At 47.9% G+C, this 27126-nt stretch overlaps 1 protein-coding gene across 4 annotated transcripts in view; it reads left to right on the top strand.

Moving 5' to 3' along the window:
• The first annotated feature begins 3184 nt into the window (after window positions 1-3184).
• The window catches only part of MVB12B (multivesicular body subunit 12B), a 179530-nt gene continuing 155588 nt past the window's right edge, over window positions 3185-27126 (top strand). The window contains exons 1-2 of one of the 4 annotated variants that reach the window (XM_024345886.3): window positions 3185-3382; window positions 16897-17019. In XM_024345886.3, coding sequence (XP_024201654.1) covers window positions 3302-3382; window positions 16897-17019 — 204 coding nt within the window. In that variant the 5' untranslated portion in view covers window positions 3185-3301. Of the gene's footprint in view, window positions 3383-11653; window positions 11766-16896; window positions 17020-27126 lie in introns of those variants that run through there. The other 3 variants (XM_054658429.2, XM_024345885.3, XM_016961671.4) reach the window with 3 other exon arrangements.

The raw sequence follows: 27126 nt of genomic DNA, 5'->3' as shown, positions 1-27126 counted from the left end.
CACTATGTTGCCCAGTCTAGTCGCAAACTCCTGGCCCCAAACAATCCTACCACCTCGGCCTCCCAAAGTACTGGGATTACCAGCATGAGCCAACACACTCACGCCAATCAAGGTAAATTTTAAAATAATTTCATCATGTTCCATCTCACCTCACCCCTCAGATCATAGTGGTTCCTTGATCTGAATTTTACTAAATTTATAAAGTGAGTTGGGGAGACACAGCATCTTTGCACTGTTGAGACTTCCTGCCCAGGGATTTGTTATATTTTTCCGACTATTAAGATCTTCTTTTATGTCCTTCAGTCAGGTTTGTAGTTTTCTTTCCATGGACCTTCACATTTCTTGTTAAGCTTATGCCTAGTATATGCCTTATAGTATTCATTGCTAATGTGAATATGCTTTTTTTCCATCATACTTCCTAAATGGAAATAACTGGTATTTAGTGTTGTATTTGGAGGTCTCTGTAAGTAATACCTCCCTCCCTATTCTAAGTTTGGAACAAACTGGGGCATAGACACAGGAAAGAGACATAAGACAAAAATACTACCTTAATTTTTAATGAAGCTGACTGGAAAAACTAGCTTTTGCTCTGTAGCTAAGTGGGCTTGCTATATTTCTCCCTGAATTGAGTAGATTTATTTGTGTAGTGGCGGGTGGGGCAGGACAATAGTATCACTCTGTCCCTGAAACAGGTTCACTTAACCCACAGTGAGAGCGCATGGAAATATTTGCTCTCTGCAGTCAGCCAAATCCAAAAAGAGAACTCAGAAGCATCTATTCTTGTCCACTTTTTCCAAACTCACTCATCTTCCCTTAGAGTGGAGAGAGGCCAGAAGTCTTATTCTAATGGAAGTCCCTCTATATGGAAAAGAAGGCTTCTCCCTTCAATACCATAAGACAGGGTAAGGAAGAAAAAAAAGAATAATAATAAGAAGAAGAAGAAGAAGGAAGGAGAAGGCTTCTCCCTTAACATTTAGGAAAACCATTGATTTTGGTGTTTATCTTATAACTGACCACCTTACCAAAGTCTCTATGATTTTTAGTTGATTTTTTTTTATTTTTACTTTTTGGGAAACACTTAAATCATAAGCAAATAATGACAATTTTATCTCTTCCCTTCTAATATTTATATTTCTTATTTATTTTTCTTATCTTATTGCATTGGCTTTATTCTATAGCCATTATAGCAGGCATCCTTTTGACAGACTTAAATGAGACTACCTTTAGTGTTTCACCATTAAATATGTTTGTTGATGGCTTCTGATAAACTTTGTCATGTTAAAAGTTTAAACTTTCTTCCTATAATAGTTTACTAAGAGTTTTTAGAAATTTATGGGTCATTAGTTTTGAAGTTTATAAAATACTTTTAAAGCATCTATCCCATTGATAATATCCTGTAATTTGTTTTCCTTTAACAATGCAATGAATTTACAAATTCCCTAATGTTGGATTTTTCTTGCGCCTCTGGAATAAATCTTGCTTGATCATGGTGGGTTTTGAGTTGCTTTAATAGTAAACTGGATTCAAATGGCTAAAATTTTATTTAATAGTTTTACAACTATTATATACTTAAATATATAGTGCAGATTCACATATTGAAGATTTATCAGTGAGCTTTAGAAGGTGGTCCTGGCTCAGATGAGTTTGGGAAATGCCAGGTTAAACAAACCAAACAGGTTTCTTTACTCCTGGACTTCACAGAGGCCTTCCTTAATATACGAACACTTATCGTGATTCTCCAAAAGGTACACTATAAACGGCATGCAGCACTTTCTCAAGTTGCCTACAGAAGCCCATTTTCAAAAAATAAATATTAAATTCTCTGGGGACTCGTGTTCTAGGTTAGTCATCTGCAGTTCTTTTTGGTATTGTCTGTTGGATTTTGGTATCAGGGTTATGCTAAACTTGGGAAATGAAATAAAAATTTTTGTTTCTTTTGTTTATTTCTTCCTGTGTAACAGTTTAAGTAACATAGGGATGATCTGTGCCCTGATGGGATGATAGGGCTTGCTGTAAAGCCATCTGAACCCATGGCATTTCTGAGTAGTGAAGACACTGGGAATGCACACGTGCATGGCTTCCCTACAGGATGTTTCCCCCGACAGCCCATTCTGCTTGGCACCCTTTTCTTTAGGATCAAACAGCTATTATGGAAAAGCCTAGAATGTGTGAAAATGAGACTCAATGCATTAGCAAATCAATGCTGATCACTCCTGCATGGTCCTCAGGTCCTAATGAATGCTCCAGCCTCCTGGCAGGAAACCTTTCAAATCTTGCACACGCTGGCCTCTGCCTGGGGTGCCTGGCTGGGCCGTGTGGGGGGCATGGTTGGTTAAGGCGCAGAGTCCGCCTTTCCTACCAGCCACTCTAGCTGAGGGTCAAGCTCTGGACCCTCCCCCAACCATCCAGCTCCATTTTATCCTTGGCTTATGCCTTTCCCCAAGTACTGCAGGGTAGGACTCCTGCTAAAAACCTTCTAGATGCTTGCCTGAGGCTGGCCCCATAAACCTGATTCTAGGCTTCTGGGGATAAATCATCTAACCAACATAAGAGAATTGCTAGGAAATTGGGGTTAGTTTGAGACGACTGGCTGAGCTCACCTTAGGTGAGCTGGGGGGTGGGGAAAGATGAGCTGAAGGATTCTAGGGTTCAGTGAAGCCTAGAATGGCTGGGTGGGCGGAGAGTCCTTAGAAGGGGCCAACTTCTAGCCTGAGGGCCTGGGGGCTTCCAGGGATCTGCAGCCGAGCGGAAGACTGGTCTTGCGTACAGCGAGGCCTACGAGAGCTAAGTGGGCTGAGGGTCCCTGGAAAAGACCAGCCTGGGGGCGGGGACCATCGATGCCCCAGGCTCTAGAGGCCGTGGGCTCCCGGGGGCCTGAGGCTGGACTGGGGTCGCCGGCGGGCTCGGGGAGGCCCGGGTGGGCGCACCGGGGCCCTGCCTGCGGCTGACGGGCTGGGTCGAGGGGGAGGCTGGGGAGGCGGGGTGCCGGCCGGGGCGGCGGCGCGGGCTCGGGACGCCAGGGCTCCCTCTCCCTCCTCCCGCCCGAGCCAGCCTCGGGCGCCGGGCGCCTCCCCCGATCCTGAACCAGCGCCAGCGCCGGGAGGCCCGGAGCCCGGCCCGCCGCCGCGGCCCGCGGAGGGAGCCGCCGCCGCCGCCGCCACTGCCGTTGTCGCCGCCGCCGCCAGGCCGCGCCCCGCCCCTCCGCCGCCGCCGCCGCTCTCGGTGAGGCTCGCGCTCGAGCTGCGGCGCCGGCTCCTGCCGCCTGGGCCCCGGGCCCGGCCCCTCCCGCGCCGCCCGGGCGATGAGAAGCTGCTTCTGCGTGAGACGGAGCCGGGACCCGCCGCCGCCGCAGCCACCGCCGCCGCCGCCCCAGCGGGGAACAGTTAAGTGAGGCCCGGGCGCCGCGGAGGCTCGGCGGAGCCGGCCCTGCAGCCGGGAGGGCGGGCGGGCGGGCGGGCGCGGGCCCCGGGCCGAGGGGCGGGCGGACGGGAGGAGCCGGGCCGCGCCGAGGCCTGCGGGCTCCGTGCCCGGCCCGCGGCGGGGACAGGCCCGGGCGGCCTTTGCAGAGCCCCGAGCACGCCGCGGCTGCCGGTGCCCGGGCTCGGCCTGGCGGCGAGAGGCGGGAGAAGCTGGGGGACCCGAGTGCCAGCAGCGCCCCCAAGGCCCGGGCAGGTGAGGGGCGCCGAGAGCCACCTCTGCCCGCGTGAGAGGGAGGCGGCCCACCTGGGCACAGACTGGGGACAGTCAATCGTTTGACCGGCCTGGCCTGGGGTCCTGCTCTCTCTGGTCACGTGGGTGCAGACCAACGTGCACCTGCCCCAGGGGCATCACTGCCTCTGTGACCTGGGCACAGCAGAGAGGACACCTAAACCCTCGGGCACCTGTCTGCAAGGTGACATGCCCAGCCTGGGTACCTGAGACCCAGAGCACCCATCCAGGAACATGGTGGGCACGTCGAGCACCCTACAGTGACTCCAACACCAGCGAGACGGGAGGAGCAGGGGCTGGGACGAGAGCTGAGGCATGGCACCAGGGGACATCACATCCTCAGAGGAGGCACCAGGGAACGGGGTAGACCCAAGAGCATCTTTTGTCCTCTTTGTTACCAACACACAACTGTTCTAAATCAGCAGCCCTTCTCACCATGAAAGATGAGACTCTTCTGTTCCCTGCCCCTCAACACCTCTTGCACAAGGCACTGAGGAAGACCACAGGAGGGCAAAAGGCAAATGGTGGTTGCCCCTTCCCTGCTTCCTGCCCCCACCCAAGAACCAGAGCCCACTCCGATTGCTGCCACAAAAGCAGACAGCAGACCAGCTCCTCTTAGGGGCCTTTGTCTCTCGTGGTTCCTTCTCAGTATAATCTCATTGTACATTTCTCGACAGCTGGCTGGATCTCATCTCGTTTTAACAGGGCTAGGAAATCTTATCAGCGGCACCAGGAAAGCTTAGAAAGTTAAAAAATAAGCTCTGTGAAGCCTTGACTAACTGAAAAACTCAATGTGCCAGGATGTTTAGTTACAGTAGATGGTGACACCTTTCTTGCTTGTTAGAAATCATGTGGGGTCCTTGGAGATACTGTACCATGCTCAGAATCTTTAAATAGGGCCTCAGAGAGATGAGGCTTCTGCTTGGGACCCGGGCTCCAAGCCCCATGGGAAGCAGTTGATGTGGCGATTACTGGTTCATTTAAACCTAAACTTACCTTCTGTAATCCACATTTTTCATTCCTTCCTTCTAGGCTTTAGGTCACACTCCTAATTTAGGTTCAAGGCATTTTCCTTGCCCTGTCTCCATCCTGCTAGGGACCTTTTACCACTTCCAACTGGAATGTTGTGCCATGGTTATGTGCAGGGAGTTTAGAATTAGCCCTCAGCTTAAGTCTTGGCTTTCCTACTTACTTTGTGCCCTTGGACAAATTATTGAACTTTTCTGAGTTTCAGTTTCCTCATCTGTAGAGTGAAACTAATGATAGTATTCATCTCATGGGATTATGGCGTGATGTAAATGAAATTTTGCAAGAAAAGTCTAGCTCAGTGCCTGCTACATGGCAAGAAGTCAGTAAACAGTAGGGGTCATTATGAGAGGTTTGTTAACGGATGAATGAGAGGAGTAGCTTATTTATTTATTTTTAGAGTTTCTTTCTGTCTGCTTTTTTTTTGGTTTTTGTTTGTTTTTGAGACAGGGTCTCACTGTCACTCAGGCTGGAGTGCAGTGGTACCATCATGGCTCACTGCAGCCTTGAACTCCTGGGCTCAAGCGATTCTCCCACCTCAGCCTCCCAAGTATAGGTGCCTGCCACCACGCTCGGCTGTTTTTTAAATTATTATTATTTTTAGTAGAGTTGGGGTCTTCCTATGTTGCCCAAGCTGGTCTTGAACACCAGAGCTTAAGTAATCCTCCCACCTTGGCCTCCCAAATTCCTGGGATTACAGGCATGAGCCACCACGCCTGGCCTATTATTTAGTCTTTAACGGGACAACCAGGAAGTGATGGTATAGTAGAAAGAACACTGGACTTGGATTTACGAGCTTGAGTTTGACTCTCAGGCTACCTCCTGGACCCCAGGTGACCCTAGGGGAGTCACAGAACCTTTCTGAATCCCCATTTCCGTAATGTAAAAGTGTCTTAAGAACAAAGCCTACCCCATAAAGCTAATCAGTCAAGAAGAGCTGAAGGAGCTAATGTATGTGACTGCACTTGGCACTGCAGGAGGTGGCGGTCCTCATGAAATTTAAGTGTGCGATTCAGCATCCAGCAGCAGATCATGGTGTTTTTTCAGGTCCGATGTTTATACAATTTGTTGCGGGGAGAGCATTAAGAAAAAGAACACAAGAATATCCTGTGTTTGTACATGTTACAGAACCACACCACCATGTGAGCACACTGCTGGATGCCCTCTCAGGGCCTTGGAAGGGGTAAGGGAGAAGTGTAGTCTCTATCCATTTCATGGAGGTTCTTCTCCTGGGGGGATCAGAATCCAAATGGCATAGGCCCCTCTGTCTGAGTTTGCTGGAAGTGCTCCATACTCAAAGGGAGACATCCTTGCCACACTGCAAAATAATGACGGTGCTGGAGTCAAGCATGGGAAAAGTCGAAGGTGCTATGATGATGATGGAGATAACAAATGACTACATGGCTGGATGTGGTTAGGCTGAGCACACTGTGTTGCAGAGCCTCCTTTGCAGGTTGGGTTGTGGAGGGGAGGCCTGGGTTTCTTGAATAGACACCTTCTCCCCAGGCTGCTCTGGCTCTCACTGAGGCCCACCCTGGCCAGCATTTCCCCAACCCACCCCGCCCCCAACCCCGGCTCTCCTTGGCCTTCTGCTTGCTGGGCTGCCCTAGGGAATCGTGGCTTCCCTGCGCTGTCTGCACTAGTTGCAGTGGGTTTGCCAGAGTCAGGTCTCCTGTCTCCGGCTGCCTGGGAGGCAAAGCCACTGCAGAGTGTGCTTGACATTACCTCCCTTGTTGGGGACATCCTGTGGGCATGCATTTGGTTTACTTGACACGCTTCTGGCGAGATGCAGAGCTTGTCCAGGCAGAAATGTGAGAGCCCTGTGGGCCTGGAGCCCAGGGGTTGCACATAGTAGCTTTGTAGCTCATACTTCCCTTAGGACTGGAGGGCCATCTTGTTGGACCTGTGGCAGGAGTCAACACGAGTTTGTTCTTTCTTTCTTTACACACGCACACACACACACACACACACACACACACACTTACAAAAACAGATTCTAATCAGCAGAGCAGAATATTCAAAAGAATATCCCCTGATCCTTTAGAAGAGAGAAATAAATGAGTTTGTAATGCACTAAATATGCCTGTGGTGTTGATGAAAATGCAGATTCTAGGACCTCATACTCAGACTTTATTGAATCAGAATCTCTGGGGAACGGGACCTGGAATCTGCAGTCTTAACAGACACCTTGGGTTATACTTCTGCTTACCGAAATTAGAGACCTACAGTTCTTGATGCTTTCTAAAAAAGTGTTAAATACACGTAACATAAAATTGACCATCCTACTCATTTTTAAGTGCACAGATCGGTGGCATTATGCACATTCACACTGTGGTGCAACTAAGCTCCAGAACTTTTCATCTTGCAAAACCGAAACTCTGTGCTCATAAAACAACTTTGCATTTCCCCCTTTCCTCACCCCTGGCAACCACCATTCTGCTTTGTGTTTCTGTGAGTTTGACTACCCTAGGTAGTCAAACTGTATGATCCTAGTGGATCATACAGTATTTGTCTTTTTGTGACTGGCTTGTTTAGTTTAGCATACTGTCCTCAAGGTTCATCATGTTGTAGCATATTTCAGAATTTCCTTCCTTTTTAAGGCTGAATAATACTCCATTGAATATGTGGACCATATTTTGTTCATTCATCCATAGATGGATGCTTGGGTTGCTTCTATCTTTTGGCTATTGTGAATAATGTCGCTCCGAACATGGGTCTACAATTCTCTTTGAGACCCTGATTTAAATTCTTTTGTGTAGATACCCAGAAGTGGAATTGCTGGATCATATGGTAATTCTATTTATAATTTTCTGAGGAACCACCACACTGTTTTCCATAACATAGTGGCTGTGCCATTTTACATTCCCACCAGCAGTGTGCCAGAGTTTCCAATCTCTTCACATGCTTGCGAACAGTTATTTTGTTTGTATGTTTGTTTGTTTCTGGTAGTAGCCATCGTAATGAGTATAAGGTGAGATGTCATTTGGATTTGCATTTCCCTAGTGGCAAGTGATGTCGAGCATCTTTTTGGGTGCTGGTTGGCTATTCGTATATTGTCTTTGGAAAGACTTGTTATTCAAGTCCTTTGCCCATTTTTAAATTAAGGAATTTGTTTTTTTGTTGTTGATTTGTAGGAGTTTTTTATAGATTCACATATTAACTCCTCATCAGATACATGATTTGCAAATATTTCCTCCCATTCCATAGGTTGCCTTTTTACTCTGTTGATTGCCTTTTGCTGCAAATTCTTGATGCTTTCTACACATTATAACCCTGTAGAAACAATATTATTTGCTATTCCGGTTTTATAGGGATGGAAACTCAGGCCCAGTTTAGTTTAACTTGCCTAAGGTTATACAGTAAGTGTCAGAGCTGGAATTCAAGTTCGGGTCCCTTGGACTCCAAAGGGGGCACCCCTCCCATTCCTCTGCTCTGCCTGACTTTCCCCCCTTAGAGCTAATAGCATAAGGAGGCCCCATGGAAGTCTGAAGGAAGGGGCGTTGGTTGGAGAAATGTTCAGTTGCAGGTGGGGAAGTATGAACGGAAGGCCTGGGAATCTCTTCCATTAGACCACTGGGGTGCCCCTTCCTGTAGCTCAACATCATTGCTTAGATCTTAGAAACAGCAGAGAAGTGCAGACAGGTTTTTTAGTTCAGTTTGATTGTGTTTTGTTTATTTGTTTTCTTAAGCATTTTATAAGCTTGTTTCAGAGCCCATCTGCTCCTTGCAGTTCCCCGAGCAGTCCCTGTGTGTTCACACCACGGTGCCTTTGTTGAGGCTGTGTCTTCTGCTTGCAAGACTTTCACCACTCCACACACCCCCGTCTTTCAGGGAGGCCAGTTCTTTGCTCACCTTTCCCTGCGTCACCAGGCAGAAGGAAGAGTCCCCTCCTTTGCAGTCCCTTTCTCTTGGGATATTTCCCACAGCCTGTGAGCTCCATGTCTTATTCATTGCTCTATCACCCAGCACTGTGGAGCTTCTCCTTGGCTGTGCACTCTCCAGTCTCAGTCCCAGCCTGAACCAATTAAATGAGAACCTGAGGATAGGGAATGGGAAAGCTGTGCTTCTACAAGCTCTCCGGGGCATTCTTCCTGCAGCCAGCCTGGGCACCCACTGGCCCCTGACAGGCCCACATCCAGCCTGGCTGCACTGAGTTAGATCTAAATCTGGAACTCCCTGGAAGTGCTGCAGTCCCTTCCCCCCTCCTCTGTAAGTGGCTCACCCCTGGGGTCATGGTGTGTGTCCTGTATGGAGGAATCAGTGATCCCAGACCCCGGGCTTTCACTGGAAGGGGTCTGACAGCTCTGCTGTTCCCCCGCCCCTTTATGTGCCCCTGCCCCTTTTGTGTCCCCACCCCTTTATGTGCCCTCTCCCCTTTATGTGCCCTCCTTAATCCAGTGAAACTTGGCAATTTTGAGAGGATAGGAATTTTGTTTGTTTATCCTTCCCCCATTCATTCATAATCCATTTATTGAGCACCCACCATAAGCTGGGCATTGTGGTGGACATAACACACCTTTGAGTAACTTACAGTCTGCTAGGGAAAGCATGTTCTAGCCTTCTGAGAGGAAAGGCTGTGTGTGTATGTGTACGTGTGCACGAGTGCATGTGTGCACATACGTGTGCTAAGACTACGTGCTTGCATGATATCAGGATTCTGAGTGGTGGCACCTGTCTGACTGGGAAATTGGAGAAAGTTTGAGGGGAATGGAAGATGTGACCCTGGTGTTTTGTTTTGGTTTTTTTTTGAGACAGACTCTCACTCTGTCACCCAGGCTAGAGTGCAGTGATGCAATCTTGGCTCACTGCAACCTCCGCCACCCAGGTTCAAGTGATTCTTCTGCCTCAGCCTCCCGAGTAGGTGGGACTACAGGTGCGTGCCACCATGCCTGGCTAATTTTTGTATTTTTAGTAAAGACAGGATTTCACCATATGGGCCAGGCTGGTCTCGAACTCCTGAACTTGTGATCCGTCCGCCTCGGACTCCCAAGGTGCTGGGATTACAGGCGTGAGCCACTGCGCCTGGCCATGACCCTGGTTTTATTTATTTACTCATTTATTTTTTTGAGATGAGGTCTGGCTCTGTCACCCAGGCTGGAGTGCAGTGGCACCATCTCAGCTCACTGCAACCTCCACCTCCTGGGTTTAAGCGATTCTTGTGCCTCACCCTCTCGAGTAGCTGGGATTACAGGCACCCACCACCACACCCAGCTAATTTTTGTATTTTTAGTAGAGATGCGGTTTTGCCATGTTGGCCAGGCTGGTCTCAAACTCCTGACCTCAAGTGATCCGCCCGCCTTGGCCTCAAAGTGCTGGGATTACAGGCGTGAGCCACCATGCCCGTGTGTGACCCTGGTTTTAAATGGTGGGGTGGGTGTCTGCAGGGGAGGAACCTGGTGCCCTTGGGTGAACTGTCAAGAGGAAGGAGGGGGAGACTGGAGGGCTGATTCTGAGGCTTTTGTCCATGGAAGATTACCTTTAGGTTCATTCCATCCATCCATCCATCCATTCATTCATCAAATACCTGATGAATACCTGCTCTCTTGTACTTAAATTTTGGACTGTAGACCAGCTGTTTTAGTGTCAGCTGGGAGCTTGTGTTACAAATGCATGTTCTTAGACCAGCTCAGGCCTACTGCATCAGTATCTCAGGGGGTGGGGTTCAGGAATGTCCGTTTTAACGACCTCTTCTGGTGATTTTTGCACATGCTAAAGTTGGATAACTCCCACTCCAGAATGTGGACTTTCCATCTCATTACTGTAGCCTCAGTGCTTAGCCCAAGTGGCTCCGTACTCATCTGTGGACTCACTGTTCACGCGCCAGGCCCCCTTAGAGACCGGGAATGTAGGAGGATGCTTCAGGGGGAAGATGGCAAGGTCAGCTGAATTTGAGGTATTCCTGAGCCATGTGGGCAAAGACACGAGACAGATACCTCTGAGTCTCAGGAGAAAAGCCTGGGCTTGAGGTACTTTGGAAGTCATTAGCATATGGGTAGAATGATTAGATGACCAAATATATGAAAAAAAATTCTCAAGACCCATGTGAAAGTCAGAGAGGGGTGTGGTGGCCTGGCTGGCCTGAAGACAGGTGTTCTGATGATTCTGGCAGGGGCCCCCATTTGCCTGGCACTGAAATTATATTAGTGTCTTTACTGTATGAGCACCGTGCCCATAAGGGCAAGCTGAGACTCCTATCACCAAACACTCAGGAACCATTGCTTTTGGGGCCTCCAGGATGGTTTCATTTGTAGGCATCTGCCTTCTGTTGGGGTCCTTTTTTTCTCCTTCTCTACAGGGGACAATATGGCACCACCCAGCAAAACCTGATGGGAGTGGACATGGACTACCCTCATTTGCAGTAATCATGGGCAAGCAGGTGGTACCCACAGTGTACTGGAGAATGCCCTACCCTCGAGTAATGTTCCCTGGTTTGTGCAGAGTCAGGCCTGTATGGGGCAGGGCTTTGGCCAGGGCTGTGCTGTAGAACTTGATCCTGAATTTATTTTTGGAAAGTGAATCCTGGAACCTACCATTGCACCATAAGGGCTGCAGCAATCTGAACCCTAGTCCTGCCTCATGGAGTTTATGCAAAATCTGTTTGGTAATCAAATGGTTAATAGAAATTTAAGCATAAGGCAGATTGAATACACACGTGCATATACTGGATTCTTCTGTTGGGGGGGAAAGGAAGTGCTCACAATTGTTAGTTCCCGAGCTGGAAAATTCTTTGCGATCTAGGAGAGCTTAGAAAAATATTTGCCTTAGTTGCCCAACAACTTAGCAGCCCTCCTAGCAGCCAGTGACTTGTTGCCACCTGACTATGTCCAGCAGCATTTGTCAGAGTGTTTTGACTCTGACTGGTCACCAGGTAATCTGTCCAAAGTTCAGAAGGTGTCAGGATGCTATCCTGAGGCTCCACAGTGACAGCCTCTCAGTCTGTGCACTGTCCCCCACGGGTGGCCCCAAAGCCAGCTGCCCATTTAACTGGGCACAGCATGGACACTGGCCTCAGCTCTCAGCCTTCTGAGGAGGTAGGTCTCTGCACCTTTCTGTAAGGAGGTGGCTGGGTTTGTGTGTGTGGTGTGCATTGGTGAGGCCTGGCCACAGGTTCCCTCCTTGGGGACAGGCAGTCCCTTGCCTGTCCTTCTGTCCCTTGCTTGCAATTTGCCAGCAGAAAGGTGTCAATAATTCCGGGGCACCAGAGGTGGGCATGTATTCCTACAGACCATCGCTGCCAATAGGAAACAGGCAAAGACCCTTTCTATGAAGGCCGGAGCAGCAGCTTTTACTGGGGGACAACCCATTTCCAGCAGCTACCTGCTCTTGTGGTGTTTCCTACGGCGAATGAAATGTTTATTCTTCTCCCTTCCTCAGCCCTGTAAGCTGGTATATGTGAGCACGCAGTTTTTGTCTTTGGTGCCCTTGACTTTGGATTTCAAGCAAGCTGATCACAAGTTTGCCCTTCTGTAGGGATGTAATTAAGCCACTGGTTTTGTCATTTCAATTACAGTAGCCCAATTTAGCCTGCCCCCCTTTAATACTTTGAAATTACTCTCCTCAAAAGTTGTATGCCAGTCATGCCTTCAGCCCTGAGCAGCAGCGCTGGCTGGCGCCGCTTCTGAGCCGGCCTCACCATGGCAGGAGGCCGAGATGGCGGGAGGCTGGAACGTGGGCCCACTGCCCAGGGCACCTGCTTTGAAGGCAGCGCCCCCTGCCCCCTGCAGTTGTTGCTCCCTGAAAGCACTTTAAACTCCTCGGCCCACACCCCGCCGCTGGAAGGGCCTCGGTGGAGAGAGGTCTGAGCTTTGTTAGTTGGGTTTTGATTTCAGTACAGGAGTTGATAAAACGAGATAAACCCCAGGCTCAGGAGGGCCATGGAAATTAAACAGAGATGATATCAAAGTTCCCCTGAGTTTTCAACTGTGATACAGTAGCTCTGTTTTCTCCCAGACTGGGGCCGGGAGGCACGCCTTTGATTCCGAAACAATGTTCAGCATCAGTTAAGCCCAGCACTGCTGACTTTCAGGGATTAAACACACTGTTGTAGTAATTCTTTGATCAGCTACAAGGGAGCAGTGTGCCGTCTGTATGAAGGGTCTTTATAGTTAAAGTTCATTTCTCCGTGAACCCGGGATGACAGCCTTGGCTAGGTGCTGCAGTGCCGGGAGCTGGGGCCTCCCCAAGCGCTATCTGCAGCACTGCAGGCAGAAGCTGGAAGCAGGCTTGCTCCTGGCTTTGTTGTGTGGTTTGCATGGTGCTCTTTGAGCATGGCATGGTGGAAAAAATCCTTCTAGCTTGGAAAACACTTCACCTTAACCCTCCCCAGCTTTCCCATTCCGTACACATGTGGGCGCACATACATGTATGTGTGTGCACGCACGCGCGCGCGCGCGCGCGCGCACACACACACACACACACACACACACACACACTCTACTCTCCTGCCTTGCCGAGGGAGCCTCTCGGGGCAGACAACACTGCCTGAACCGAGGCTCTGCAGCCCCCAGCCTTGGAAATGATCTCACAGAGGCTGTATGCCCGCTGAGGGGAGAGGTCAGAATGGAACCATCTGGGACCTGATGACCTGCGAGGTGAAAGTAAGAGGACCTGCTCAAGGTCCAATCTGAGTCCCTGGCATCCTACCACCTTTATTCCTTACCCAGCATGTATTGAGAATAGACTTAGATTGGCCCAATCCTATAGTTCTGAAAAATTTCAACATTTGTCTTGTCATCCAAAACACTGGGTCAGCTTTGGGGGTTCCCTATAGAGACCTTCCTTGCAGCCACAGCTGGGATGGCACAAGTTTCCCCATTTTGCTTCCCCCTCCTCCTGATTGGCCCTGCAACTGCCAGTTGGTAATGGAGCCCCTGTGAGCTGTCGATCCTGCTCGCACCGTGCCATAGATCAACCTATTCCCTCCTGTGCGGTGCTTGGATCTCCCTCATTAGGCCTAAATTTACCTCCATCCTACACAAACATGGCCTTAGCTCATTTTTATTGTTGTAAATTATTTATGAGGGGAATGTTGAATCTTGAAACTGAGGTGTGAGGAAAATTAATCCCGTGTTACTTTTATCCTTCTGTACTTTTTCCCCCTTGCTTGACTTATTGAGCTGTGGCTACAGAAAGAAAAGCTTTGGCATTTTGAAATATAATTAGTGTTGAAACTGCTTTCTCAATTGGATGGGATGTTGGTGCCTCTCTGCCTAGTACAACAGAAAACAGACCAGACCTAGGGAGGAAGACCAGCCGTCCCATTCCTGGAAGGTGACCCGGCCACCTCCCAGGTTTGATGTGAGCTTCAACTGGGAAGGAGCCTGAGAAAGCTTCTCGAGAGCTGCAAAGCGCTGTCCAAATGCAACAGACCTGTTAGTGTGTTTTGCGGGCAGTTTGGACTTTGAGATACAGATGGATGCTGGATGAGGAGCTGTTGATACAACCTGGGGTTGTTGCCAGTAGGCCTCCGGATTTGATGTGAGAGGGCCGGCATGAATGGCCTCCTCGAGTCCTTAGCCGCGGGGCCATCCTTCCTGGCTTGAGGCTCCGCGCGGCCTGGGAAATGTGGAGCGCTAGTTAATAAATGGCCTTTTGTTAGGAAGGTCAATTGAAGTGCCAGTAGAGACGCCGTTAAAAGTAATTTGCAGTCAGAAAATATGTAATTCAGGGCAAGCGGCTTTGAGTGATGGCCCCTGCCATGGATATCTTGGGCGTTTCTCATTAAAAGCTGCCTTGGCTGGTGATGGCGCTTCCTCGATGAGTCGACTGTAGCCCGCGCGGCCCGGAGCCATTTGTCCATATTTCACAAAGGCCGCCTCCGTCCGGGGCACAGCAGCTGGGGGGAAGGAGGGAGAACGGCTGGCGTTGGAGATGCTCTGCGCGCAGCTCTGCAGGGCCCTCTGGCAGGCCAGGCCCGGCTCCTTTGTCTGCCTCAGCCGGGGGCCGCCCGCAGCCATCTTTGAACCTTCTCCTGGGCCGCCACAGGGCATTGTGGGAGCAGCATGGCTTCTTCCAGGGCATGGTGACCCTCCTGCTGTTGAGAGCGGGCTCCAGGCAGAGGGCCATTGTCATCATCGTACCGGGGAGGATACTGTGACCAGGGGATGTGGCAATGAATCCACCAGCAAATAAGATACTGCTTATTCATGCTTACCCCCACTTCCCTCTCTCCTCCTTTTTCTTTGTCACTTTCTTTTCTCTCTCTCTGATAGTAGAGTCCATACTATCTTAAAAAAAAAAAAAAACTTACCTCACATGTTCTTTATTAAATTCACAGCGTGATATTTTAGCACTGGCAGAATTCGTACATTCTGTTAATGAGTTGTTAATTGCAAAGCATTCTTGGTAACCAACAGCAGGTACCAATATTTTGCAAACTGCAGCAATGTTATTTTCATGTTACCAATACTACGGGATTTTTCAAGTGCTGAGCCCTTTTGATCAATGCCTGCTCTGGATCTGCAGGTGCAGATATTTAATTCTAAACCTTTATTGGGGACATGCACTAAGTAAATATTCACTCAAATATTTACTTAGTGCCTACTGTGTGCAGGAAGCACTAAGCCCTGTGTTTTATGCAAATAAACCTGCCTGGTAAATGAAACTTGAAAGTAGAAAATGATGCAGTGATGCAGTGTGATACCCCCTGCCCTGGCCGTTTAGAAGCTTATTTTCAGAAGAATTAGGTAAAGCATAACTTTGTTAAGCTTTGTTGTAAACAGAAGAGGAGACTGCAGCTGTGCCAGGCACTTCCTAGCCTTGATCGAGGACTCAGCTCCACTGCATTGACAAGTCTGTTTCCGGAGCTTTTTGTGGGTTCCACTGACTTCATGGGAGACTTGCATACAGCATTTTGATTGTTCCTATTTAGGAGGCTGCAGTCATTTTTAATGGCCTCTGCCTTTTCTGATTCTAGGCTAGAAGCAAGAATATTCCTCCTGCCTGCTTAGTGAGGTAGGGTGTTTGGTTTGTGTTAGAAGCAGTAACCAGCCTTGAGAGATCTGGCAGACCTACAGCCAGTGGAGTTTAATTGCTGCAGAAGGAGGTGGAATTTGACTTGCTCTTTTTCACTGCTTGTCCTTTTAAAAGTACTTAGGTTCATTTACATATGGTGTTGCCTCTTTTATTTGCTTTCTGGTGCACTGCCACTCCAGCTGCCCAGACCCAGTGCTCTCTATATTCTACCTGTCTCCTCTGGTCGCATCAAGAGGCAGTCAGCAGCAGAATAATAATTCCATTTTCCCTCCCTTTCTCTCAAAGTGCCCGGCAAGAATTATGATCATTGTTAGTATTTGGCTTTGAGTAAGTGCCCACATGACCCGAGGGTAAAACACAGCAAAGGGATCTGCCAGTCCCCTATGGAGTGACGCCTATCACATTTCTGACCAGTTACCTGGACTTGTGTGTCCCAAACCCCACCAGTTTTATGTGGTTTTTTTTGAGCGCCTACTGTGTACCAGGGACCTCTCCAGGCCTTTCATTTACATCCACTCTCTTTGACTCTCTTGGTCCTCACAGCAGCTCTGCAAGGGTCAGTATCATGACCTCGTTTCATAGCTGAGAAAATGAAGGGTCCAGGAGGTTAAATTGCTTACTCAAAGTCACCAGCTAGTCAGTCATGGAGCCTGGACTCCAACACCATTCCTTCACCTGAGCCCAGAACACTTATTTCTGTGTTTGCAACATTCCTTGCTTCTTTGCAAAGCTCTGCGTGCTGAAGGCCTAACCTTGGCTGTGGGTTTGGAAGTCTAGGCCTCCGTAGGAGAGATTGCAAGGGAGAGAGAGGAAAGGTGTTGTTAAGCTTAGCCGTGTCTGATATGTCTTCAGAGCAGCTACTGGTATCTGTTCAGAAATCAAGCAGCTGAATGGCGGAGTTAAGAATGACGTGCTCTTGGGTTTGAGTCAAGCTCACCTCCTGAGAGTAGAGACAAGCTCTCATCTTAGCTCAGTGTTCAAAGCTAACTTGAGAAGAGTGGGAAACAGAGGTGATTTGAATTCTTGACCTGGGGAAAGGGTCACATAGGGTCAGGACTCATTCAACCAGTACAGGTATGTGAAACTCAGGGTATTTGCCCCAAGATTCTGGTTCTGTTTGAGACTTTATATTATTCACATAAATGCTATGTTTGAATTTTGTGTTTTCTTTTTCCTTTGCTGAACCAGGACCAGTCCACCATGCCTGAAGTCAAAGACCTCTCAGAAGCCTTGCCAGAAACGTCAATGGATCCCATCACGGGAGTCGGGGTGGTGGCTTCTCGGAACCGAGCCCCGACAGGCTATGATGTAGTAAGTCAAGATACTAGTTTGTACATTTTGCTCACTGATTCTACAAGTATTTATCTCCTGTGTCCAAGACCTTCTGGCCCTTGCGTGTAAGATGTGCTTCTTCCCTCTAGGAACTTAATCCAGGGAGGGCGTGGAGAGCATCCTGGTTTGGGAGTCAGAAGACCTGAGCCCATCTGGGCCGTTTCCTGGCCTTGACCACCTCTGTGATGGTCATTTTCACCTTCTGTAAAATTAAGGAGTTAGATTCATTGATTTTCAACTTCTGGTTGTGACATTTCATGAAAAGGATCCAGAGTCTATGAACGACTCCTGGTGGTTGTCATATATTGTCATGCATGTGTAAATATTGTAAAGGCATTGTCCTATGTCTGTGTAGCTCTTTACAGTTTAAAATGTTTCCTGCCCATGAACTCATTTAGCTCTCTTGGGCTTTTGGAAGGCTGGGAGGGCAAGTAGCTGTATCACCTCTTTGCTGATTAGGAGAACCCACGCTCTGAGAAGTGAAGTAACAGAGTCCCAGTCCTTGGATATGGTGAATCATCAGGACCAGACCCCCTCCAAGTCCAGTGCTGTGGCTGACCACACCACCACAATTTAGTGGAGAACTTTCGTTGCTTTTCAGCAGACATCTGTGCTGGTGTTCAGTAGTCCTGATGATTGGAACTGGTTATTTTGTTGTTTCAGTAGGTAAATTCTGATTCGGGTGGAGCTTGCAAAGTACAGAGGAACGTTAGGAGGGTTTAATTAACAGTGGATATTATCATGTGTTCTGAGATTCTAAGGTGGTCTTATGTTTACTTTCCTCACTTTGTTTGTGACGTTTTGTTCTTATTCACTGAAAATGTGCACCAAGAATGCATAAGAGTGAAAGAACACGAATCTCATTAGCCAACACTGAAAACCTCCCACAGCAATTAGAATAGTCTCTGATGTCCTGCAGTGAGGAGAATGTGATGCCCGGTCCAGCAGAAGAAGCCCTAAGGCAGGGTTTCCCAACTTCGGCACTGTTGACATTTAGGGCAAGACAATCCGATAATTCTTTGCTATATGTTTTCCTGTGCATCCTATGATGTTTAGCTGCGTTCCTGGCCTCTCCTTAGTGAATACCAGTAGCACCTGTCCCTCCTTCCCCAGTGGTGACAACCCAAAATGTCTCCAGACATAGCCAGATGTCTCCAGGAGCAGGGGGTGGCTGGGCAGAATCAGCCCCCATTGAGAACTGCAATGGTCAAGGCAGATCTGTACTGGGTCAGCCAGTGCTGGGTCCCGGGTAAGGAAGGAGGAGCCTGTTCAAATGCTACACATCCCTTCTCTAACTGTTTGAAAGCTCATAAACATTTTAAAAGTGAAAAAGTGAAGGAAACTTTTCTGACAAACATTTCAGTCTTACCTGCTGCTTGACTTCAAAGCGTGGTTTGAATGTATAACTTTCCATAAAATAGAATCATTAGGTATGGCTTTGTGCCACGAAACTCTGGGGGGAGCTAATAAAAATGTTCCTGATTTGAGAAGCCAAAGTGTCTTTTGATGAATTAGGGATGAAGCAGCAAGTCATGAATCAAGGCAGGGACTGGGAGTTCCCGCTGTGGGAGAGGACGGGCTCAGGGGTCGCTCTCCTAGGAGGGCTCACAGGGAGCTTGAGCCCAAGGCAGGGGTCTCCCCATCTTCCCATGCCCTCTTTTGTTGATCTGTATCTTTAGCATTCCGTTTGTACCTTTAGGGTCATCCTGCTTGCCTGGGTAGTGGGTGGCAGATGGCCTTTGATAGTTTGGTTTTCTGGAAGTCTTGGTAAGTCTGACAGGAGCAGAATCTATCCCTATCATTTTCTCCTAACATCTAGCTCAGGGCAGAAGAGCGCAGTGTCAAATGAGTAAAATTAATAAGCACATTTCATGATTGTGCTGTGCCATGCATTTTAGTGGGAGGTGAGCAGGGCAAGGGGCTTGAGCTCATCCGCCCGGTAATTACCCAGCTCTGCACGGCCGAGGTGGAGACTGCCTGGGCTCCCTCTGAAAGCCCTAACAGGGAGAGAGGTGGGAGTCCCCTCTTGGTACTGGCCTCTGGACTGTGTGCAGATAAGTGTCTCGTTCCCCAGAGGTCTGGCCCCAAGTTCAAGGAAGGCGGGGAGGGCATGGTGAGAAGAGAGACTTCTCATTCCTTTTATCTGGAGTTTCATATTAAGTCAACATCCAAACCAAAGTGCAAGGCGCTCTGTGGTGGCTAGGCTGCAGAGATGCTGAGACAGAACTCCAGCAGATGAGGAAGCCCTGCTGCGGATTGGGCCGAGACCTCTCTCTGTCTGTTGTAGCTGCTGTAGGATTAATTTCTCCCTGCGCACAGAGCCCGTTAAGTACTGCCACCACGCAGCCCTGCGAGTTAGGCACCAGATGGACTGGTGACCCTGAGTAGCACAACTGCTTTAAAATGAGCTTAGGTCCCATTGCTGCTTGAGGTAAAAGGTGCCAAATGTTCATTTATAAAAATTTAATTCAATAACTTCCCTTCTCTCTGGGTCAGGGGAGCCTTCTTAGGCTAGGGGGCTGGGGATTATTTGCTAAACTTCTCAATTTATTGTTCCGACGTCTGCGGTCCTCTCTGAAAGAGCCTCGCTTTTCTGTTCTGCACCCACACTATCTGGGAGTGACTGGTGCTTCTCGCCCCTTGCAGTCAGAGTTGGGGTGAGTCTCGTGCATCTTTGTGATGCCACGTGTCCGGAGTAGTGACTATATGTCATAGATAACCAGTGTTTGCCAAAGGTAGTGCATGCTGTTTTATCCTGGGTGGATGGTCAGTTTTCGAAGAATTGTAATGCTATAAGAAGCACTTCCTGCTACAATGCCTGTGTGCAGAATGTAACCTTTGATTTACAAGCCACTCTGGGATGTTGCAGTGTCTAAAGGGCATCAAGCTGGACATTACTGAGAATCATTGTTGGGTGTGTTTCCAGCAATACACATTTTACCTTTCACCCACATTCCTTTGCCTTTCTAAATAAATGCTTATGGCCAAGCATGGTGGCTCATGCCTGTAATCCCTGCACTTTGGGAGGCCGAAGTGGGCAGATCACTTGAGGTCAGGAGTTCAAGACCAGCCTGGCCAACATGGTGAAACCCCATCTCTACTAAAAATACAAAACATTAGCTGGGTGTGGTGGTGCGTGCCTGTAATCCCAGCTACTCATGAGACTGAGGCAGGACAATCGATTGAACCCAGAAGGCAGAGGTTGCAGTGAGCCGAGACTGCGCCACTGCGCTCCAGCCTGGGCAACAGAGTGAGACTCTGTCTCTAAATAAATAAATTAATTAATAAATAAATGCCTACAACTCAGAGACTGAAGCTGCAACACTATATTTATGAGATGACTCTTTTTCCATAAAGGACATGTCTTCCTTTCCTTGAAAATATACTTTTCTTGGTAAAAAAAAAAAAAAAAAAAAAAAAAAAACACAGAGAAAGTGAGACGAATCAAACACTCCAGAACATTTTAATTTTAAATTGTTTGTCTATCCACCCCATTTTTTGAGTACCTACTATGTGCCAGCTAGGAGCTGGGAAGACAGCGATGAGCAAAACACACACAGCTCCTGCCTTCACGAAGCACACAGTCTGGAGGGGAAGACAGGCAATGATGGTTGCAAATAAATAAAAGATGAAATTGGGGGTAAGTGCTTTGAAGGGAAGTCCTTATAGATGATTTATCTTTCAGATCTAGCTTTCCAGATAATTCTGACAGCATGAACCCCTTGCATCCTGCTTCGAAAAATCACTGATCATTCCCTTCCTTCCATACCTGGAAGCCTGCTAGGTGTCGGAGCCTTTCCCGGGAGACTGCCTCAAAGGTGCTCACAGTTCTTCAGCGCCAGCTTTCTCCCCTGCCACCACATGGCGCCTTTTTTGTTGGTGACATCTGCGAGGTTGTCCCATGGCTGGGTTCAGCTCCCTGCTCACCTGGCAGCTGCTGCTCTGGCCTTTCTGGCCTGTGTAGGGGTTGGACACCGCTCTCCCTGCATCTCCCCCTCCTCTGTGACCCTCCATGGTGTCTTAGTCCTTTTGTGCTGCCATAACGCTATCCCTAAGACTGAGTAGTTTATAAAGAGCAGGATTTATTTCTTACAGGTCTGGAGGCTGGGAAGTCTAAGGTGAAGGGCCTGCATCTGGCAAGGGCCTCATTGCTGCATCATCCCATGGCGGAAGTCGGAGGGGCAAGAGAGGGAGAGTGAGCAGGAGGGGGCCACACACATCCTTTAATTGGGAACCCACTCCTGGGATAAGACTGTTAATCTATTCATGAGGACAGAACCCTCAGGACCTAATCACTTCTCACAGGTCCCATCTCTCAACACTGTTGCACTGGGGATAAAGTTTCTAGCACATGAACATTGGGGGCACATTGAAAGCATAGCATATGGCTTCCCATAGAGCAGCTGAGACCAAACTTACTTTTAGTGAGACCTTTCTGGGACTTTGGGGATAATGGGAGTGAGATATTAAAACTCAGAGGATCTCGACAGCTGTGGTGGGGGTCCAGGTCCATGCTCAGACCTCTTCCTAGCCAGCCCTGTGTCTTGCTGTTGGCTGCCTTCATCTTGCCTACCTCAGAAAAGCGTTGAGAGCTGCCACACCTTAGCAGCCAGGCTAAACTGCATCCTGGTCTTAGACAGACTAGGAGATATTTTATTCTTTTCTCTCACTCCAATTTAAGACCTCCTCCATTCTCTTCTGGAGAAATCCCACCCAACACACAGGAGTCTTTCTGGCAAAGTAACCCTGAAGTGACAGATCAGCCTCAGGCTCCGTGACTCTTTCTGAAAGTCCAGGTAAGGGATTCCCAGGCGTTAGCGGGCCTCAGTCCCCTGGAGGGCCCTGCATCAGAGTTCCTGCCTGAAGGGTGCTTTCCACCTTCGGGCATATCTAGAAGAGCAAAGGCCTGATGATAATAAGCATAGGTTTCAGTGGCAGGCAAGGAGCCACTCCCCAGGAGGTCTCTCTGATAACCACATGTAGGATAAAAATCCAAATTCTTTGATTTGGCTTTCATGATTTCAGTGTATCTTACAGTCTTACTTCCTTCTGCTCATCCTTTCTCCAGAACCATTGAACGGCTCACTTTCTCACATCCAGAATAAGCAGGAACTTTGTACCATTGTACCTTTAAACCCTCTTTCTTCATGTTTCTGAAATGCCTATACCCAGTCCCCCAACTTTTAAGTAAAACTTTTCTCATCCTTAAAATCCAGGTTACATAGCCCCTTAGTGAAACTTTTTCTGACCATTACTCATTCATTTATTTATTTGCTCATTGGTTTCACAAATGTTTATTGGCCACTTAGCTATTGTCCAAGGCACTGGAAATCCAGTATCCTGAGAAGGCTGGGCTCCATCAGATGAGAGGTGAGAGATGAGGATGGGCAGGTGGGTGAGACCAGATCATAGCCACGCTAAGGAATTTGCAATTATTCTGAGGGTGGTGGGAGTCATTGGGAGATTTTAAGAAAAAAGAGGCTCTTAGACAGATTTGTGTTTTCCCAAGATCACTTGGTTGGCACGGAAAACCCTTCGGGGGAGGATAAGCAGTGAGGCAGGTGGGCGTGTGTGGAGGCTGTGAATTCGCGCAGAGTGAGAGCTAGAGCCTGCGCCAGGCTATTGACAATGGACATGTGAAGCAGTACGTGGATCCTGGGGCTGTGGGAGCACGGGACGTGGGAACCCAAATATGTATTTTTGATGGCAAGAATGGGTTGAATGTTGGGAGGTGGGGGAGTGGGGAGGAAGGGGAAGGATGAGAGTGCCACAGGATGTCTTGCTGGCCATGGGTAGATGCTGGTGTTCTCTGCTGGGACAGGAACAGAGACAGCCAGGTCGGGTGGAGGCGGGAGGGAGACTCTTGGGTCAGTTTTGAACACCTTGAGTTTGAGCTGCTTGTATGACATCTAGCGGAGCCCTAGGGCTGAAGGTCTGGAGAGAGGTCTGGGCACCATCCTCATATAGCAAGGACTGCGGGCCTAAGTGGGCTTGTCTAGGGAGGGTTGTGGGACTAGAAGAGAAGGTGTGCCATTTCAGACTCCACTACCGTGGAGGGTCACTGGTTAAGGATGGGTAGAAGAGGAGGCACTCAAAAGGGGACTAAGCCTGAGCATCTGGAGAGGTAGGTGGAAAATTAAAGAAAACTAAGGGGAAAAGTGTATTTCTGTAAGAAGGTGTGGTGAGTAATGTTCAAAGTTGCCGAAGTGGAAGGAGCCTGAAGGGTGTCCATTGGGTTTAATGCAAGGAGATGGTTGTGAACTTGGTGGCCAGCTCAGAAGCAAGGTTAGAGTGGACCTGCAAGGTAAGTGGGAGGTGACAACGAGAGGTTGAGAGTGCAGATGGCCTTTGAAGAGGGGAGGCCAGGGCATAGCGGGAGCTAGAGGATGCCATGACTCCCTTTGTTAAAGGTAGGAAAGTGTCGAATGTTTCTAGTTGCTGATGAGAAGGAACCAAAGAAAGGGAGGGGTGTAGATACAGGAGAGAGGGGCTGGCTGATGAAGCAGGGCCCTTGAGGGGGCAGAGGAGTTGGGACCCAGAGCCCAGTCTGAGAGGGGCACCGGGTCATGTTTCTTTAGCCCTTGCCCTGTCCTGCCCCTGCACACTGGGAAGCCAGCCTTGGGCTCGGCCTGTGCGGGCAGCACATGGGCCAGCTGCCCTGAGAGTCTCCACTTCCCCTTTTTTGCTGCTCCCGCCTCCCCCCATGTCTCTTTCTCTCAACACTATTTATTTCTGAAACTAATTAGACAAAAGAACCTTTTTTTAAAAAACAACTGGACCTGTATAATTTATATATGCCCAAAACGTAGTAGGAATTTCCTGAATACTTGGAGTTTCAAATGCTTGAATGCAAATATGCGGGACTATGGGGGTCCTAGGAGAGGTCTGCTTCTCTCTGGGCCAGTGGGCTGGGTATAGGGAACATAGGGAGGGATAAGTTTAAAATCCCAAACCTCCAAATGAGGTCCTATTCTTCTACTTACTAAAGTAAGAGAAGGAAAAAGAATCTCAATGGTGATACAAGTTCAAACAAGCTTGCATTTTTATATAGTGCTCAAGGAATTTTTAAAAATCACGTTATGAAAAACATGTGAAGATGGCAACTATATGTTGTTAAAAACATATGGCAGATATCAAGTGGAAATGTGGGACATTGGCATATCCCGTCTGAGCACAGCTGTCACATGGATTTTCAGAAAGCCGAAGCTGTGGTGGGGGGCCTTTCAGGGGGCAGGAAAATTGCCCTCGTTCTCCATGGGCTGGAGGACAGCGGCAGCCCAAAGCCTCAGGCAGTTAGTTGCCCCTCCTGGAACTCTGCCTCCATGAAGCCAATGAGGAAACAAGGGCGGCAGCTTGTTCCTGCTGTCGCAGCTTCCTGAGCACAGAGCTTTGCTATCGTGGGGCTACTAACTGCAGAAATAACCACAGACTTTGAGTCCTGCCACACAGATTGGTTTATTTTCAAAACCAGAGCTTGTTTTGATAAAAGGCACCAGGTGTTCCTCCTTTTTGTTTTGTTAGAAAATACATTAAGCTGAGATTTACTGAAATGCGGAAAGTGGTTTTTGTAACTAGCCCTGGGCCTTTGTTCCCTGTGGCCTGGATTAGCAAACCTCTTAAGGTCCTTCCCTCCACATTCCCCTTTGTCCTGCCGCACCCTGGACCCAAGGGAGTAGAGCTGTGGTCTGAGAGAATGCACGTGGCACACTTAGCACAGTGCTGGCATCCACGAGGTGTGCAGGAGGCAAACATCAGCTATCGTTAGGTGATCCTTTTAGAAATAGTGGCTTAAAGCACCTGGTTGCAGAGGAGCTGGTCTTGTTTTCTTCTAGGCCAACCATGAATTTTTCGTTTTGACCCAAAGTTCCCACTAATGACTTGTTCCGTAGTTGATTCATTTGGAAAGTGGTAGGGAACAGGCAGTGTTCTGGTACTTCCTTCTGTTCGCTAAAACTTCCTAATTCCCTATTTAAAAAGCCTTCTAATAATGAAACGTCAATTAATTGGATGGATGAAAAAAGACGAGGCGCTTGCTTTAATTTTTCTTTCTTTTTTTTTCAGTTAAACTTTTTATTTTGAGACAATGGTAGACTCACATGCAGTTGTAGGAAGTACTACAGAGAGATCCTGTTTACCCCCCACCAATGGTAAAGTCTTGCAGACTAGTACAATGTTACAACCAGGATACTGACATTAATACAGTACATTAATACAGAACATTTCTGTTTTAAAATGTGCCCAGGTTTTTGTTCTTATTCATGTATGATGTGGCCAATAAATTAGGAGAGGATTGCCACTGGAAAGATTATTACTCACAGTTCCCAAGAGGAGCAGACAGGCCACACCCTGTAGGGCCACCTGGGGAAGCGCAGGTGGGGAAACATAGGTGGGGAAGCGTGGGGTGTGTCAGGAAGCACAGAGAGCCAGGGAGAAACGTGCCAGGAAGGGCAGTGTCAAGCAGGGTGAGCACACTTAGGATTGATTAAGTTTGAATAATTTTGGCAGGTCCTGGGGTACATGGGTGAGTCCCTCATTGTCAGGTACCTGGCCCTGGGGTGATTTAGGGCAGGGGAATCATGTCCTGGACTGCAAGAGCCCATGAAAGCAGGCAGATGGAGATAAGAACTCAGCATTGGTTGGTTTGCATATCCAAGGCATGCACACAAGCAAGTCATTCACCTAGGAGGGGCAGTCCCTCCCTGCTTCTGCAAGACCTCAGGATATCAAAGCCTCATAAAATATAGAAAAAACCTGCCAAAATACAATTTCTATCACCATAAGGATCTTTCATGTTGTCCTTTTATAGCTACACTCACTTCCCTTATACTACCACCTTCTCCTTAACCCTTGATAGCCACTAATCTGTTCTCCATTTCTATAATTCTGGCATTTGAAGAATCTTATATAAACGGAAATATAGTATGTCACCTTTTGGAATTGGCTTTAAAAAAAAACTCAGCATAATTCTCCTGAGATTCATGCAGAGAGTCTATTGTGTGGGTTAATAGTTTATTTCTTTTTACTGATAAATAGTATTCCATGGTTTGGATATCCCACAATTTGTTTAACCATTTACCCATTGAAGGACATCTTGGTTGTTTTCATTCTGGAGCCATTATGAATAAAGTTGCTATAAATACTCAGGTGAAGGCTTTCATGTGGCTGTGTTTTTATTCCTCTGGGATAAATATCCAGGAATGCATTTGCTGGGTCACATGGTAGTTGCATGTTTAGTTTTTAAATAAAATGTTAAACTACTTTTTGGTGTAGCTGTAATGAATATATGAGGATCCAGTTTCTCGACATCTTTTCCAGCATTTGTTATTGTCAGTATTTTTTTGTTTTAGCCATTCTGACACGTGCATAGTGATAATTCATTTGGTTTCACACTGTATTTCCCTAGTGGTTAATGAATGATGTTGAACATCTTTTCATGTGCTTATTTGCCATCTGTATGTCTTCGATGAAAATTTCTCCATGCCCTTTACTCATTTTCTAATTGGATTGTTTGTTTTTTTACTGTTGAGTTTTAAGAGCTCTTTGTGTATTCTAGCTATGAGTCCTTTGTTGGATATGTGGTTTCCAAATATTTCTCCTAGTCTTTACCTGCCTTTTCATCTTAACAGGGCCTTTCACAGAGCAAATGTTTTTAATTTTGATGAAGTCCAATTTATTACTTTTTCTATCTGTGAATCATGTTTTGGTGTCAAGTCTAAGAACTCTCTGCCTAGCTCTAGATCCTGAAGATTATCTCCTGTTTTCTCCTACAACTTTTATAGTTTTACATTAACACTTAAGTCTGTGATCCATTTTTGCCTTAATTTCTGGAGGCTGGGAAGTCCAAGTTCAAGAGGCACATCTGGTGAGGGCCTTCTTGCTTGGTGAAGATTCAGCAGAGTCCCAAAACAGTGCAGGTCATCTCATGGTGAGGAGACTCAGAGTGCTAACATGCTAGCTCAGATCTCTTCCTCTTTTTATAAAGCCACCAGTTCTGCTCCCATGATAACCAATCAATCCATTAATCCAATGAATGAGCCCTCATGATCCAATCACCTCTTAAAGGCCCCACCTCTCAATACTGCTACA

Source organism: Pan troglodytes, chromosome 11 (assembly GCF_028858775.2).
Source record: "Pan troglodytes isolate AG18354 chromosome 11, NHGRI_mPanTro3-v2.0_pri, whole genome shotgun sequence".
Classification (NCBI taxonomy): domain Eukaryota; kingdom Metazoa; phylum Chordata; class Mammalia; order Primates; family Hominidae; genus Pan; species Pan troglodytes.
This window is presented reverse-complemented; position numbering and strand designations above follow the sequence as displayed.